The following is a 17,198-nucleotide window of genomic DNA, read 5'->3' on the forward strand; positions in this document are numbered from 1 at the left end:
CACACACACATGCAGAAACGGACCCCACTTACGTATGTATCCAGTAACTCAAGGAAGGTTGCTAAAACACACACACACACACACACACACACACACACACACACACACACACACACACACACACACACACACACACACACACACACACACACACACACACACACACACACTCCTCCTGTATTTCCATCTTTTTATGACCTGAACTCATTTTAAGAGAAATACTTCAAGACATATATCCCATTCTTTTGGCTAACTCCCTCGGACCTGCTTGGGAACTGGCATCTAAGTAGGCCTTTTTCGTGTAGTCGTTTATGTTGCTCTTGGACAGTTTACCCCTCATACATAAAAAAAAGACCACCACCACCACCACCAACAACAACAACCACAACAACAACAACAACAACAACAACAACAACAACAACAACAACAACAACAACAACAACAACAACAACAACAACAACAACATAGCTACACCACTTAAGCCCCTCCCCATCCTTTCTCGACCTTTTAGTTAAGATCAAAGTGTAGTAGCACCTTCCTATGCCTCTTTCAGGATCAACATGCCCTGCCCTCCGAACTACAACCCCGCGGACTTCTTCATCTCCACCCTGGCAGTGCAGCCCGGGAAGGAGGACGGGTGCAGGAAGGCCATCAACACGATCTGCGACGAGTTCAACAAGTCAGAGGAAGGAATAAACATTGAAAAAGCCGTAAAAGAGAACTCCACAGAGGGCGAGGTGGGATTATGATGTTTGTCCGTGTGTTTGTGTGTATAAGCGTCACAAAAGCGCATATTCAGGGATTCATCTCAATTATTCTCTCCTTAAGCTTGTCTAGGAGCTTTTAACCGTGCATTGTATTCCTAAGCTTGCTGCAACTATTACTGACGCGCCAGCCACTCCCTCTCTCCTGGTGGTGCTGCAGGAGGGTACGTTACGCTTCATTTTTGGTTCGCTGGTCGTGCCTCAGTCACCAAGAAAGAGTACTTGTGGTGTTATGTGAATAATCTCTTTCTTTCTTCATTGCTTTGTGTTTTTTTTTTTATTACTTTCTCTCTTTTATTTCTGTCTCTTTCTCTCTTTCTCTGTCTCTCTCTCTCTCTCTCTCTCTCTCTCTCTCTCTCTCTCTCTCTCTCTCTCTCTCTCTCTCTCTCTCTCTCTCTCTCTCTCTCTCTCTCTCTCTCTCTCTCTCTCTCTCTCTCTCTCTCTCTCTCTCTTATTACTTAAACTTCATTCACTTATCACCTTTTCATTCCTTCTCAGTGACGTATTGCCCACATCTCACTTTTCCATCACCGTTACGAGTAGACCATCCCACCTTTGCTCTCTCGATCACTCGCCACACTACCTTCTGTCACTGCGGCTCGTATTCTCAAACTCTTCTGTGCTTCACCTCCACTATTTCAAGATGCTTTATGTAAATTGACACGAGTTTTTAAAGGTATTTTTACGTTTCTAGAGGCAGAATGGCAAGATTTCTATATTATTAACTGGAGAAACACTCTTGAAAACCCCGCTAATCATCTCTGTGGCCTTGGAAGATAGTCATGATGAGAGAGAATAATAATTTTTAAGGTATTTTTGCAGTTCTAGAGGCAGAATGACAAAATTTCTATATCATTAACCGGAAAAAAACACTCTTGAAAACCCCGCTAATCATCTCTGTGGCCTTGAAGATAGTCATGGTGAGAACTGAGAGAGCAAAGCGATTCTGAATATTATGTTATTCTTCTCTTTGAGCAGGCGGAGCGTTACGACAGCCTGGTGGACGTGGAGGTCAAGAAATCACCGTACAAGGCCTCGTGGTGGTGTCAGTTTCGTACCGTCCTGTGGCGCTCCTGGCTCGAGGTGATCCGTGAACCAATGCTCATCAAGGTTCGCTTCTTCCAGGTGATGGTAAGTGGGCCAGTGTCCGTCTCCGTTTTCTTTAGCTTGACGGCAGGGGGGTGTTGTTTATTCACTCATTTTCTTTCTTTGTGATTTTCTCGTTTTCTAATTCATTGTAGGTGGTGAAAATATTAGCCAGTACGTTTTTTTTTTTTTTATGCGTTTTTGTTTTTTTTCTTGTTTTCTGATGTTTATTGTCTTTGTTTCTCTCTTTTATTTGTTGTTTTGTCCCTTTTTTCTTTTCTTTCTTTCCTTCTTTGCATTCTCTTAAATATTTCTGTGTAGGGTCATTTTGTGTTAGGTAAAGCACCAGTAGTAATAGTAGTAGTAGTAATAGTAGCAGTAGTGGCAGAAGTAGCAATAGTAGTAGTAGTAGTAGTAGTAGTAGTAGTAGTAGTAGTAGTAGTGGCATAAGTAGCAGTAGTAGTAGTAGTAGTAGTAGTGGCAGTAGTGGCAGAAGTAGCAATAGTAGTAGTAGTAGTAGTAGTAGTATAGTAGTAGTAGTATGTCACTTGTCCTTGGAATGGCGCAGTCTCACCTCCCATCCATCAATAATTGAGTATATATAGAGGCCAGCTGTCCCCAGGCAAAGCATCCTGCACCTGTGCCGTAAGAGGTGAGCGAGCTGTGACTCACCCCTTTAATCCAACCGAGACTGGAATGTGAAACCTAATTAACAACACTTGACTAGTTTTTGTTACGTAAATCCTCTTAGACAGGGGATAAAACAAAGACTAATTGAAAATGCTGAATCTTATTTATTTATTTATCTTTTACCATGCAGACCACCTTTACTGTGTACCAATTACCAAAGAGTGAAATATTGATGAGTTTGCCCTCGCGTATATCAAAACTAAAGGCGAAACGTGTTGGAATCTTCTTCGCTTGTTTTGTGAGGGAGAAATGACGTATTTAGCTCAAATTTTCGTCATCTGTAGCTGTCCTGCGTGTTATATTACCTTCTTTGGTGTTTTGTGGGTTAGATACTCAAGAGGGAGGTTTCATTTATCCCTATCTTTGGCTAATTCTGTCGCCTCTATGTGGGGGGACTAGTGACTGAGTGGGCTTTTTTTTTTCTTTTTAATTTTTGTTGCCTTGGCCAGTCCTCCTCTCTTACATAAAAAAAGAAGATAGGAGGGAGAAGGAAGAAGAGAGAAATGGCAGGTTCAGTGGGTCACTCGGTCCGTGGGGGCAAGAATTCTGGAAAAAAGGTAAGAGAGACAAAAAAAAAAAAAATAAATAAATAAAAAAAATAAAAGGAAACTGCAGAAACCTTATTAGGAAAAGAAAGAATAACATAAAAGAAATAGATTAGAATAGAAAAAAGGGGAAAATAACGGAAATAGGACGTGATAATAGAAGTCAATAAGTGTATAAGCAAAAGAACACAGATAAGGGGAACAAGTGAGGGAGAGACATTGCAAAGACCATTCCCCCGATTCGACTCGACACAACAAGAACACCTACTCGGTTCACGGCTTCCCAGATGTCATATTCAAAGTTCCTCGTTAACAGGTATACCGTCCTAGCTCTGATACATCAAGGAAACCGAACGTAAAACCGAGAAAAGAAAAGAAATAGCTGTACGATGAATGAAGATGAAGAGGTGAAACGTAGCTCACCATATCTGTAAACCACTCAGTCACCTTCCTTGTGCCCAGATGCCAGATTCAAAGTTTCTCGTCACCAGATACCGTGTTGGTTCTGATACATTAACCCCTTCAGTACTGGGACACATACTTACTTTGAAATTTGAGTACGATAAGACCGTTTTATTCACATTAGGAAGTGTCTATGGAGGTCAGAAGATCAATGGCCACAGTCTTCACTATTTAAACCTCTTCAGTACTGGAGCACATACTTACTTTGAGATTTGAATACGATAAGACCGTTTTATTGACATTAGGAAGGGTCTATGGAGATCAGAAGATTAATAGCCACAGTCTTCACTATTTTAAACCCCCACTTGAGTTTCTGAAGCTGTATAAAATCACCAAATAGTAAGCAGAATGAACATGGAAACTCGTCATGGTACTGAAAGGAATAAGAAAATTGGCTATAAAACAAAAATACAAAACAAAAAAATAAACGAGGAAAGGAGGTAAAGAGGAAATCAAATGTAGCTCACCATCACTTCACCACCGACATCACCATCTCCTGTATTTCTCTCCCCCACAGGCCATCGCTCTGCTCATCGGCATCATCTACTTCAGGCAGCAGCTCACTCAGGAGGGCGTCACCAATATCAACGGTGCGCTCTTCCTCCTCCTCACCAACATGACCTTCCAAAACGTCTTCGGTGTGATCAATGTAAGTCAAGAAATGCGGTAAGTTAGTGAGGGGAGAGGGAGAGGGAGAGGGAGAGAGAGAGAGGACCAGATGATAGATTTTTGAAGCATTTTTACCTTGATTTTTGTTTGGCATGATTAGACGAATTTATTTGCATTAGGAAGGGTTCATGGATGTCAAAAGATTAATGACAAGAGTCTTCAATATTTTAATCCCCATATGAGTTTTTGAAGATGTGTAAAATCCCCAAATAGTAACCAGAATTAATGTGAAAACGAGTGTATCGATGTCAAAAGATTAATGGCCAGAGTCTTCACTATTTTAATCCCAATATGAGTTTCTGAAGGTGTATAAAATCGCCAAATAGTAACCAGAATGAATATGAAAACGCGTCAAGGTACTGAAGAGGTTAAAAGGAAGATTAGGGGATGTATGGCTGGTGAATGGTGAGATTTGGGAGGTAGGTTTCATAGAGGGACTGTCACCTATAGGTTTGATGGCTTTCTACAACCAGTCACCAATCACTTTATCTGTTTACCCATTATGGAGCTAAAAAAAAAAAAAAGATTAGGTAAATGTATGAATTATAACAGGTGAAATCAGGATGGTAAGTATAAATGAGGACGGTAGGTATAAGTGTGATATTTTTTGCAACTTACCTCATGTTCCTATGTCCTTTTTTTTCCAAACTTTCTGCTCACAGATTAACATTTTTTTTTGCAGCTTCTCTTATGCTCCAATGTCCTTTTTTTTTAAATTTTTTTTTTATTTAGACTTTCCTCGCACAATTTGACATCTTTTTGCAACTTCCATTATGCCCTTATATGATTTTTTTCCAGGCTTTCTTCACACAGTTTGACATCTTTTTTTACAACTTCTCTTATCCTCCTTTTTTTTCAGACATCCTGCTCACAGTCTGATATCTTTTTACAACTTCCATTACACTCCAATTTCCTTTTTTTTTTTTTTTCCCCATTTACTTATTCATTTGTTCTTTCTCCAAACTTTCTGCAACTTCCATTACACTCCAATTTCCTTTTCTTTTTTTTTTTATCCATTTATTTATTTATTATTTTTATTTCCAGACTTTCTGCGCACAGTTACCTCTCTTCCTTCGCGAGCATTTCAACGGCATGTATCGCACCGACGTTTACTTCCTGTCCAAAATGGTGTCTGAGCTGCCCTTCCATATCTTCTACCCCTTCGCCTTCGTCGCCATTGCCTACTACATGGTCGGGTTTACTAATGACGTAGTGGACTTCTTCATCTGCGCCACTGTGGTTATCCTTGTGGCCAACTGCGCTGTGTCTTTCGGTGCGTTCCCTTCCGCCATTTTCCTTTTTTTCTTATTTTTTTCTTCTTTCTTATTTGCTCTTGTTTTATTTTCTCTGTCTCGTTATTTTTCTGCTTCTGTCTTGTGTTTTTTTTTTATTTTCCTCTATCTTCTCTTTTTCCTTTCTTTTTCCTTCTTCTTCTTTTTTCTTTTCCGTTGTCGTGTTGTTATTCTATTTCTGCTTTTCTTTCAACTTTCAACACCTTTCCTTCCTCCAGCTGTTTCTACTACTACTACTACTACTACTACTACTACTACTACTACTACTACTACTACTACTACTACTACTACTACTACTACTACTACTACTACCACTACTACAGCTACTACTACTACTACTACTTGTGTAAATATTCGTCATGATGGAGGTATATTTTAAAAGCTATTGTTGCCTCATTATCGTTACTATCATCTCCACCTCCTCCTCCTCCTCCTCCTACTTGACCACCATTCTGGGTCAAGAGTCTAACCACATAACACTATTGTCCACTAAAGACCTCCATTGTGAGTCGCCTTGAGCTCATTATATCTAAATTCATATGGACTGTACTGAGATATAAAGAAAAAAGGAAACTAAACCACCTCCTGCTGCTCCCCTTCCTCCTCCTACAGGCTACATGATATCGTGCATGTCGAAGAACCTCAGCATCGCCCTTGCCATCGCCTCGCCTCTCATCATCCCGCTCATGCTCTTCGGTGGCTTCTTCCTCAACAGCGGGTAAGTGCTCAGCGAGGAGGGAATGCTGGGAACGTGGCTAGAGAGAGAGAGAGAGAGAGAGAGAGAGAGAGAGAGAGAGAGAGAGAGAGAGAGAGAGAGTGAGAGAGAGAGAGAGTGTGTGTGTGTGTGTGTGTGTGTGTGTGTGTGTGTGTGTGTGTGTGTGTGTGTGTGTGTGTGAAGGTCTTAACCTCTTCAATACTGAGACACATTTTTACCTCGAGATTTGTGTACGATTAGACCATTTTATTGACATTAAGAAGGGTCTATGGAAGTCAGATGATTAATAGCCACAGTCTTTACTATTAAAATCCCCCAAATGAATCTCTGAAGCTGTATAAGACTACCAAATAGTAAGCAGAATGAATATGGAAACGCGTCATGGCACTGAAGGGGCTAAGGCAGTGTGGGTAGCGCATAGACAGAGAGGGAGGGAGAGAACAGAGATAATTTAACCCCTTCAGTACCATGACGCATTTCCATATTCATTCTGCCTACTATTTGGTGGTTTTATACAGCTTCAGAAACTCATGTGGGGGATTAAAATAGTGAAGACTCTGGCCATTAACGTTCTGACCTCCATAGACCCTTCCTAGTGCAAATAAAATCGTCTAATGGTACACAAATCTGAAGGCAAAAATGTATCCCACCATTGAAAGGGTTAAAGGGAGTGTAGAGAGAAGAATACAGGAAATAAGGGAGAGTATATAGAGGTAATTTAAAGGGAGTATAGTATAGGGAGAAGTAAAGGGGCATTGTAAAGGGATATAGGAGGAGTATTAGGGAATGCAGATGGAAGAGAAATAAGGAGTGTGAATATAGAAGGATGCATAGAAGTATAAAAGAAACTGTAAAGGTACTATAAACGAGCAGAAAGAAAGAAAAGCAAGGAATAAAAGAACGTATAAGAAAGCAAGGAACAGACGAAGAGTAAAGGAAGAGGAAAGAAATAAAGTAAGAGGAAACGTTTAAAGTACCACAATTACTTATCTTCAAATCTTCGCATCTGTTCATTGTCTGTGTCTCAGCCATTCATCACTGACTAGTGATGGTTTTTTTACCACGTTCTTTAATCCCTTCAGTACTGGGACACAATTTTTTTTACCTTGAGTTTTGGTGTGATTTGACCATTATATGTACATTAGGAAAAGTTTATGGAGGTCAGAAGATTAATGTACAAACTCTTCACTATCTTGGTCCCTTCAGTACTGAGACGCAGTTTTGGCTTGATTTTTGGTGTGATTAGACATTTTTATGTACATTAGGAAAAGTCTATGGTGGTCAGAAGATTAATGTACAAACTCTTCACTATCTTGGTCCCTTCAGTACTGAGACGCAGTTTTGGCTTGATTTTTTGTGTGATTTGACGATTATATGTACATTAGGAAAAGTCTATGGTGGTCAAAAGATTCATGTACAAACTCTTCACTATTTTGATCCCACATAAGTTTCTGAGCTGCATAGAATTCCCGGATAAGCAGAATAAATATGAAAACGTCTATGGGGGTCAGAAGATTATTGTAAAGACTCATCACTATTTTTAATCCCCACATAAGTTTCTGAGCTGCATAGAATTGCCAGATAGTAAACAGAGTAAACATGAAAACACGTCATGGCACTGAAGGGGTTACTATACTGGAAAGACAAGCCAAGGACGAAGAAGTGGACTTAGAAAATAAAAAAAGAAAAATGAAAGAAACTCGTTCATGATTCCGTACCCAAAAAGGAGACTTGAAAAAAAAAGTACTATAAATATTCAACTTCAGTGCGCTAATAGGTAAGTGGCAGAAACGACATCTATTACTAAGACGGAGTGGCAAAATATATTACTATTAGGAACTTTTATTGGTGTTTTTCATGGAGTTTTAATGTCAGCAAGTCTCACAACCTTCACTGTGTTTGGGAATCAATTAAATCGTAGCGTAACACAGGTAGGTGACTCTCTTACCTGCACGTGGCTTTCTCACCTTCTTGTATGCGCACCTGCCACCTGCAGTCACCTGGATGGGTACGAAGACTGCCCGAGAAACCTATTAAAATCCACTCATGTTGGTTCCTATCCTCAATTCTCTCCGCGTCTCTGACTACGAACACCTCTCCTTTTCTTCTTACCTAAAACCAACTTTCTGAGCTTCTTTTCCGCTTCCACGTAATGTGTATACTTAAAGCTCATAAAGAGGGTCCGTTTTGTATAGGTACTGTGTATGTTTAGTGTCGGTAAGTGTGATTAGTGGTTGGTTTGTAGGGCGGAGCTTGGGTGTGATGGAGGTGGTGGGCAGAATGGGAGGGAAGAACCGTCAGGTGTGTGTGTGTGTGTGTGTGTGTGTGTGGATACAGCTCAGTTCATGTCTGGCTCTTGTTCAGTCTATTCCTCGCTGTGAGCCTGATAATTGACTGTGGTTGTTGTTGTTGTTGTTGTTGTTGTTGTTGTTGTGTAAGAGATGCATAGGTGGGGTTTATGCAAGAGAGAGAGAGAGAGAGAGAGAGAGAGAGAGAGAGAGAGAGGGTGAGGATGGCAGACACTGGTAAATACATACAATTAAATGAAGAAAAAAGAGAAAAAAATAGGTGATAATTATGTAAATACCGTAAGCCCACTAATTTCAAACCAGACACTCGTTTTTGTGAGTAGAATAAGATGTTTCCTTTTTTCTTCAAGTGTGGTTTATAGAATGAAGAGACGAGAGGTTAGTTTGATAAAGTGAATGAATATAAACCTAACCTGATCCTTAGATGGAGAAGGCTAATGTTATGTTGAAATTATAAAAGAAAGGCAACTGAGGCATCTTTATACAAAGCAGTAAGATGAAAACACTAAAAAATATGTCCCACTGAATAAGGAAAAGCAAACTCAGGCCCTTCTAACAAGCTGAAAATAAAAACAAAACACACGGAGTCGTAGAGCGAAACTTATCTATACGAACTGATAAACTGTGAACTCTAAAACACGCCTCATTGTAAAGGAATGTACAAACTAGTGAAGGTGTGAACACAAAAACACACATCCCATTATGAAAAGAAAAGGCTGAGCGAGACTTATCTATACGAACTAATAAACTGTGAACTCTAAACACGACTAATTGTAAAAAGATATACAAACTGGTGAAGCTGCGAACACAAAAACTCACATCTTAATATAAAATGGAAAGACAGAGCTAGACTTTTCTATACGAACTAATAACATGTGAACTCTAAAACGCGGCTCATTGTAAAGGATCAACAAACTAGTGAGCTGTGAACACAAAAACACGCCCTACTCTCTCCCACCGTAACACAAGCTTCTTGATACGCCTCGCCCAATTATATACTCCCACAGCGCTGCCCTTATCTAAGAAACGCGAGCTAGTTTTACCTGGAGCACGATTACCAGAGGCGCCTTATTTTCTTCCCTTGGTTACATGTGGTGAGCGTTAAGAGATACCACACACACACACACACACACACACACACACACACACACACACACACACAGACACCTTAAATGCACCTGTCTCTATATAAACACCTCTCCAGACTTCCGTGTCCTCGTTGCCTCGTGTTTCTAATCCTCTGCTCTCTCGTTAGACTGTCTTCAATAGCTACATGAATGGCTTGACAAGTTTTGAAGGGAGTGTGTTCATTGGCGTCTTGTTAAAGTATCACACATGTTAAAGGGCCGGCGTGGTACAGTGGAACCATGCGTGCTTTGGGGTCCGAGGGGTCTCCAAGCGCATGAGTTCGAATCCTGTCCACGGTCTGAGTGTAGGTCCGAGTATAGGCTTCCTCACTCGGGGCAACGGTTTCCTAGCTTTGAGGAAGAAGGTACCTTAAGAAAAAGTATCCCGTGAAAAACCCACAGTGGTAAAAATAAAAAAAATGAATAAATAAATAAATAAAAGAGAAAAAAGCCCTTTCCAGGTGCTTGTATTCTCCGTGTTCTGAATAGTTTGCTTTCTCGCCATTACTGTTTTCAAAGGTTACGAGGAGGATAGGTTAGGGTTTCTTGCGTGTTTTTCTCTCACTGTTGATGTAAAGTCTTTTGGTAAACTGTCATTAGAATTATTAAAACACACTTTCCCGTTACTCGTGTTCTGAATTACTTTGCTCTCTTCTCAGGACTGCTTTCTGAAATGACCTTTATATATCTATCTTACTTAACCCCCTTCAATAATGGAACACACTTTTGCCTTGAGATTCTTGTATGATTAGACCATTTTTTGACATTAGAAAGGATCTATGGAGGTCAGAAGACTAATGGCCACAGTCTTCTCTATTCTAATCCACCGCATGAGTTTCTGAAGCTGTATAAAATCACCAAATAGTAAGCAGAATCAATATAGAAACGCGTCATTGTATACTCAAGGGGCTAAGAGCTTCAAATACATTCATTGGCTGCTACGGAGGTGACTAGTGAAGCTCTCTTGATGTTCTTAATATTCATTATGCAGAATTCTTATCAAACTATGACATGAATAATGAAGACATGCTTGAAAATTCGAGTAACCTCAAGGACATAGTGTTGAAAGCAGGTGAGACTAGAATCCAAATCTCTCTCTCTCTCTCTCTCTCTCTCTCTCTCTCTCTCTCTCTCTCTCTCTCTCTCTCTCTCACTTCAGCGGAGAAAGTCATCGTTTTTTTATTGGAATTCAGGTTTCGTCAGTTGTCTAAGATGATTTGAATTAATGACCACCGCGATAAAATAAATAAATAGTGATGCTTTTCTGGGTACGCGGTTAGAGAGAGAGAGAGAGAGAGAGAGAGAGAGAGAGAGAGAGAGAGAGAGAGAGAGAGAGAGAGAGAGAGAGAGAGAGAATGTGACGTCAAAATTAAGATATAATTTATATTGAACTGACACTGAAAATCAAACTAATCCTCCTCCTCCTCCTCCATCTCCTCCTCCTACTCCTCCTCCTCCTCCTCCTCCTCCTCCACCTCGCTTGTGTAATCCATCTGTGGACTCCTAAAAAAAATGTGGGTCCACGGGGATGGTCGAGAGAGTGAAACTGGCAGAAGGGGACGAGTGAGCGAAGGTTTGAAGCCGCGGATAATTACTAGTGGTGTCACGTCTCATTTGGAGCACTTAAGGGAGATTTAAACAGAGACAGATCTAATTTAGGGTGACTGGAACTGAAAATGGTGAAGGTGATACTGTCTTTACCGGTTGCGTGAGGTGGGATTGTGTGGGTTTTTTTGGGGGTCTTTTAGCAAGTTAGTGAGGTTGCCTTAGTGTTCTCGTTTGTGTTAATTCGTGTTGGTGGATGATTAAGGGGAAAGAGAGAGAGAGAGAGAGAGAGAGAGAGAGAGAGAGAGAGAGAGAGAGAGAGAGAGAGAGAGAGAGAGACAGTCATACAATCAACCACTCATCTAGACACGCACGCACGCACTTTCACACACACACACACACACACACACACACACACACACACACACACACACACACACACACACACACACACACACACACACCATCAAAACAACCTCTCCCACCAAACCAAAACATTACCAGACATCATCTAAACACACACTCTTCCACTGCAGCAGAGAGAGAGAGAGAGAGAGAGAGAGAGAGAGAGAGAGAGAGAGAGAGAGAGAGAGAGAGAGAGAGAGAGAGAGAGAGAGAGAGAGAGAGAGAGAGAGAGAGAGAGAATACATCCAACCACCCACGCATCTACACACACACAAACACACACACACACACACACACACACACACACAAACCCCTTCCACCAAACAAAACCTAACCAAACATTATCTAAACACACACGATCTTCCACCCACAGGTCGACGCCCGCGTATCTGACATGGCTGAAGTATCTGTCGTGGTTTAGCTACGGCAACGAGGCTCTACTTCTGAACCAGTGGGCTGACGTGAAGAGCATCGCCTGCAGAGCTAACGAGACTTGCTACCCTGATGGCCACGCTGTTCTCTCCTTCCTGCACTACGAAACGGGGACAATAGGAGCCAATGTAGCAAGTTTAATCGCCCTCTTGGTGGGTTACCGGGTTCTGGCGTTCTGTGCGCTCCTCGGGAAGACGTATAGGAAGCAGTAGTGGTAGTAAGGTAGTAGTAGTGGGGGTAGTGGTGGTGGTAAGATCGAGGTGCTGTCTGAGAAGTAATGTCCGTTTCTCTTCGTGTCTATGTGATGTGTCTGATGTCTCTCTCTGTCCTTGGGTTTTTAAGAGTTTTTTTTTTTTTCATCAGTACTTGTTTCTCTCTACGTGGAATTCTTGTGTTTTTTATATTTTTTTTTCTCTCGTCTCCGTGTGGTTTTTAAGAGTATTTATCATTCATTGGTCTAGTTCTCCCAGTTTGTCTTATTCTGTTAACTGGTGTAATGCATAAACTCTCGATTCTGTCGCGCTCATTGGCTCAGTTTTCAGAAATAATGTTCTTCTCGACGACTCCAGGAAGTTATTGTGACCTTCAGTTATATGATAGGTTTTTTCTTTCTTCTTTCTCAACGTGTTTTCTACTCTCATTTATGAATTAGTGCGCATGTAATTAATTGTTTTCTATTGTGTATCGTTTGCTCAATTTCAAAATGTTTCCTCATTCTGTAAACCTTTTTTTTATATTCATATGAGTCTAGCACGTCTTTTCAACACAGATTGTTGAATTAGTCTCTTTTACAAGTTCCTCTCTCGCATCGGATTTCCATTAGTACGTATAACATATCTAGAAAATAGTTAGATCATTCCAGTTTAGTCTTATTCGTAAGTTGGTTTTAGTCATTCTTATTTTCTATCGTTCTCAAATTTTCACCGGCATTCCTACGGAGGCTTTTTTTATCAGTGTCGGGCTTACGTCTTGAGATTCTACAACCCCTGCACCACTCCTTGCAGCTTCGTGGCAGTGAGAGTGCTGTCTCTCTGGCCTTGGCTTTTATTTATCTCTCAAATAATGACTTGGAATTCCATCGCCAATCTCCCAAACCATCTGTCTACCCTGCATAACTGGGCGGCATCCGAAGAGACGTACCGGTAGAGACATTTTTCAACACCTTACGTTCACACACACACACACACACACACACACACACACACACACACACACACACACACACAAAGAAAACTAGTATTACCTTCCCAAACTTACCTGGCGTTACAGCGCAAGAAAGCGACTGAAACTATCTGGAAAAAAACAGTAGTCTGTGGGAAGGAGGAAAGGGAGACGGAGGAGGAAGACGTGAGAAGAGTGCAAGAGTAGCCGAGCGGTCAGGGAGGAACCATAGGAACGGTTGAGGTAGGTCGGGAAAGGGATATGTCGTTTCAAGTGTCTTACGTAACACTGTCGTAAGGTCGAAACTGTACCCCGCGAGGTCTCAGTGGCGGGTCTGTTCAGCATCCCTAGAGGAGAGCTTAGTCTGTGTAGAGGCAAACTTATCACTGTTTTCCTTTTATAGAGAGTCGTGTGTGCGGCTTTGTGGTGATAAAGACGGGGATATATGGGACTATGAATGGCCAGAGAGAGAGAGAGAGAAAGAGAGAGAGAGAGAGAGAGAGAGAGAGAGAGAGAGAGAGAGAGAGAGAGAGAGAGAGAGAGAGAGAGAGAGAGAGAGAGAGAGAGAGAGAGAGAGAGAGAATTACTATGATCATGAATGAGGGAATATGAGGGTAGTGAGAGCGTGCCGTGTCTGGCCAGAGGAAGCTGTTCTTTGCCACGGTCTCTTGAAGTGAAGTTTTCTGAAAGGTTGGAAGGTTTCTAGACATCTGTCCCAGACTTTTGGCTAACTTTTATTATCTTTAAGGGAACTGGCAATCAAGTGGGCCTTTTTTTATTTTATTTTTTGTTGCCCTTGGTCAGCTTTCCATCTTGCATAAAAAGCAGACAGAGAGTTTACCAGAGGAAGGTGTGTGTGTGTGTGTGTGTGTGTGTGTGTGTGTGTGTGTGTGTGTCCTGCAGGTTGCCAATCACTGTACCTGTCCTGTCCACCTGACCTACCCACCTGTTCTCTCTGTTCATAAGTGTTGACACTGCCATTAAAATATGTGCCTTCTGTTTGTCTGTTTGTCTCTTCCTGTCCGTTCTGTGTTTATGTCTGTGTGTGTCTGTGTTCCCTCGTGTTAATGTTTCCTTTCTTACTTGTGGCTGTTTTGTGTTAATATCCATCTTTCCGTTCACATGCCTGGAGTCACTGACCGACCCTTTACAAATTTCAAATAACGAATGAACAAAGTTTGGAAGCCACTACAATTCCATAGGGCAGGGATTCCCAACCTTTTCTGTTCTGTGGTTCCCTGACCAATATATGTAATGATCTCCAAGGCCCAATTCAGTGTCTGTCATCATTTCAATCAGTTATTACTAGTTATGAATTGTGTAATGGTGTCAGTATCTTTAGGTATACTGAAGTAACATGGTAATTTGGACTTATTAAGAAGTCGATTTTTTAAGCTAGATTGCTGGTGTAAGATGAAAATCCAGTTTAATTCAAAGCCATAATTTTCATATTCCGTCCCTGTATGGAGTACTCTTCGCATGTCTGGGGGGTTTCCAGTCACACAGCTTTGCTTGATAGGGTGGAATCGAAAGCTCTTCGTCTCATCAATTCCCCTCCTCTGACTAACTGTCTTCAGTCTCTTTCTCACCGCCGAAATGTTGCATCCCTTTCTATATTTTATCGCTATTTTCATGGTAACTGTTCTACTGATCTTGCTAACTGCATGCCTCCCCTCCTCCTGCGGCTACGCTGCACAAGGCTTTCTTCTTCCTCTCATCCCTATTCTGTCCAACTCTAATGCAAGAGTTAACCAGTACTCTCAATCATTCATCCCTCTCACTGGTAAACTCTGGAACTCCCTCCCTGCATCTGTATTTCCGAATTTCTACAACTTGTCTTCTTTTAAGAGGGAGGTATCGAGGCATTTGCTCCCCTAATTCTGGCTGACGGTTTTGGCACTTTTTGAACTCTTCGGAGAGCCAGCGCTCAAGTGGGCCTTTTTAACTTTCTTTTTTTTATTTTGCCCTTGGCTGGCCCTCTTCCCTACGTAAAAAAAAAAAAAAAAAAAAATATTACTCCGTGGCCTAAAAAAAAGTATCCCATGGCCCCCAGGTTGATAGCTACTGCCACAGGGGGACAAACACCCCAGTACTTCCATCACTAAGACTGCCAAGAATACTCCACATCACATGCCTGGAGTCACTGACCTACCCTTTACAAATATCAAATAACCGATGAACAAAATTTGGAAGCCACTAGAATTCCATCGGGGGACAAACACCCCAGTACCTCCATCACTAAGACTGCCAAGAATACTCCACACCACCATTGCATCTTCAACATATCTGAATATCTAGCAACTAACTACCTCTTTTCCCTATAATTCCCCGGTATGAGACCCTGGAGAAAGACGGTGAGCGGAGGAACGGGCCAGCTCTCCACTCCAAGCGAAAACCAACGAGAGAAGGAAGAAGGAACCTCAATTTTCGTGGGGTAGCAACAAGATACCCATAGGAAGAAAGCTTGAGGAAGGCCAGGATATCAAGGAGAAAGTCTGGGCGAGGTCGGTAACTCTTCGTGGCATCTACCCCCCAAATGGCTTAAGATACGTCGGCATAAGGTCCAGAGTAAGCAAGAACTGTTTATTCTTCACACCACTCGAGTAATTTATGACCTGTAGCTAAGAGAAGTTGAGGTTGGTCAGAATTGAATGGTAACTGTGGGATGCCTGTGTTTGATTCCAATTTAGAGGTCATAAATCTGGTGTAGGGTGAGTCTTACTTGACATCTGACGTGAGTTGATAAGGGCAATTGCAAGCCGTGAGGCGCTGCTGGTGGTGGGTTTCTCCGGGAGGTTAAGGGAAGTATGTGGAATGTGTTGCTAGAGAGAGAGAGAGAGAGAGAGAGAGAGAGAGAGAGAGAGAGAGAGAGAGAGAGATGCAACTTAGCAACTTTTTACAAGAAGTATCATTATAATTATCCTATCTACCCCAAACATTGCCAATTCACTTTATTACTACACTGACAGTATACTCTTGGTAGGATTAGTAACATCTCTCCCTCTCCCTCTCTCTCTCTCTCTCTCTCTCTCTCTCTCTCTCTCCACGGGTATGTCAGTCTGGTCTACACGGAGACGATAAGGAAGAAACTCTAAGAAACAACCTCAGTGAATTAAATGCAAATACTCTCAATTCAACCTGTAGAAGGAAAGAGAAGGTGAACTGTTCCTTTACTTATGGAGCGTTCCTTACTTAAAATTTTTATCTTTTGATTTTTTTTTTTTTTTTGAAGAGATGACTTGTGTGTTTCTATAAGTCACCTTCCCAAATAACTTCTTAATCCCTTCAGTACTGGGACGCATTTTCACCATGAATTTTGGGGTATGATTAGACGATTTTATTTACATTAGGAAGGGTCCATGGACGTCAGAAAATTAATGGTCAGAGTCTTCACTATTTTAACCCCAACATAATTTTCTGGAGCTGTATAAAGTCACCATATAGTAAGCAAAATAAATATGAAAACGAATAGAGGTTAGGTTAGGTAGGTTAGACGTTAAGACATTTCCCCAACGCTGATACCCCAAACAAATCAAGTTCATTCACTCGAAGACACGCAAAGAGAAAACTTCCACTCCGGATATTACCAGCAGATTCCGGACAGCGCGGGAGAGCCATCGAAGATTTCCGAAAACGAACTGTATACTATGGGAAACACGAAAGACTGGATAAGTGCACGGGAGAATGGCACATCCCACAGTACCCAAACTCCTAAGGGAGCAGGTGTTGAGGTAGGTCAGAAGACGGGTGGACTGCCTCATCAGTCTTCCGTAGCACTATCATAAGGGCGAAAGTTACGTAGCCTCAGTATTTTTAGCATCGTCATGGGTTGGGCAGTTTTCTTCTTTCTTTATGTTAATTGAAGAGAAGCACAGACACCATAAAGTAGCGGCGGGGATTGCAAGGGAAGCATGATAGCGTGAAGGAACTTAATGATTGACCTTTTAAACCGAAGTGTGCATCTGGTTCCCCCTTATTAAAAGGGGCTATCACACT

At 41.5% G+C, this 17,198-nt stretch overlaps 1 protein-coding gene across 2 annotated transcripts in view; it reads left to right on the forward strand.

Moving 5' to 3' along the window:
• LOC123506514 (protein white-like) overlaps positions 1–14,201 on the forward strand; it is a 67,399-nt gene extending 53,198 nt beyond the window's left edge. For both annotated transcript variants that reach the window (XM_045258653.1, XM_045258654.1), the window contains 6 exons: positions 554–737; positions 1,743–1,895; positions 4,065–4,196; positions 5,261–5,489; positions 6,121–6,226; positions 11,983–14,201. In XM_045258653.1, coding sequence (XP_045114588.1) covers positions 554–737; positions 1,743–1,895; positions 4,065–4,196; positions 5,261–5,489; positions 6,121–6,226; positions 11,983–12,253 — 1,075 coding nt within the window. In that variant the 3' untranslated portion in view covers positions 12,254–14,201. The remainder of the gene's footprint in view (positions 1–553; positions 738–1,742; positions 1,896–4,064; positions 4,197–5,260; positions 5,490–6,120; positions 6,227–11,982) is intronic.
• The last annotated feature ends 2,997 nt before the right edge of the window (positions 14,202–17,198 follow it).

This window comes from Portunus trituberculatus, chromosome 20 (assembly GCF_017591435.1).
Source record: "Portunus trituberculatus isolate SZX2019 chromosome 20, ASM1759143v1, whole genome shotgun sequence".
NCBI lineage: Eukaryota > Metazoa > Arthropoda > Malacostraca > Decapoda > Portunidae > Portunus > Portunus trituberculatus.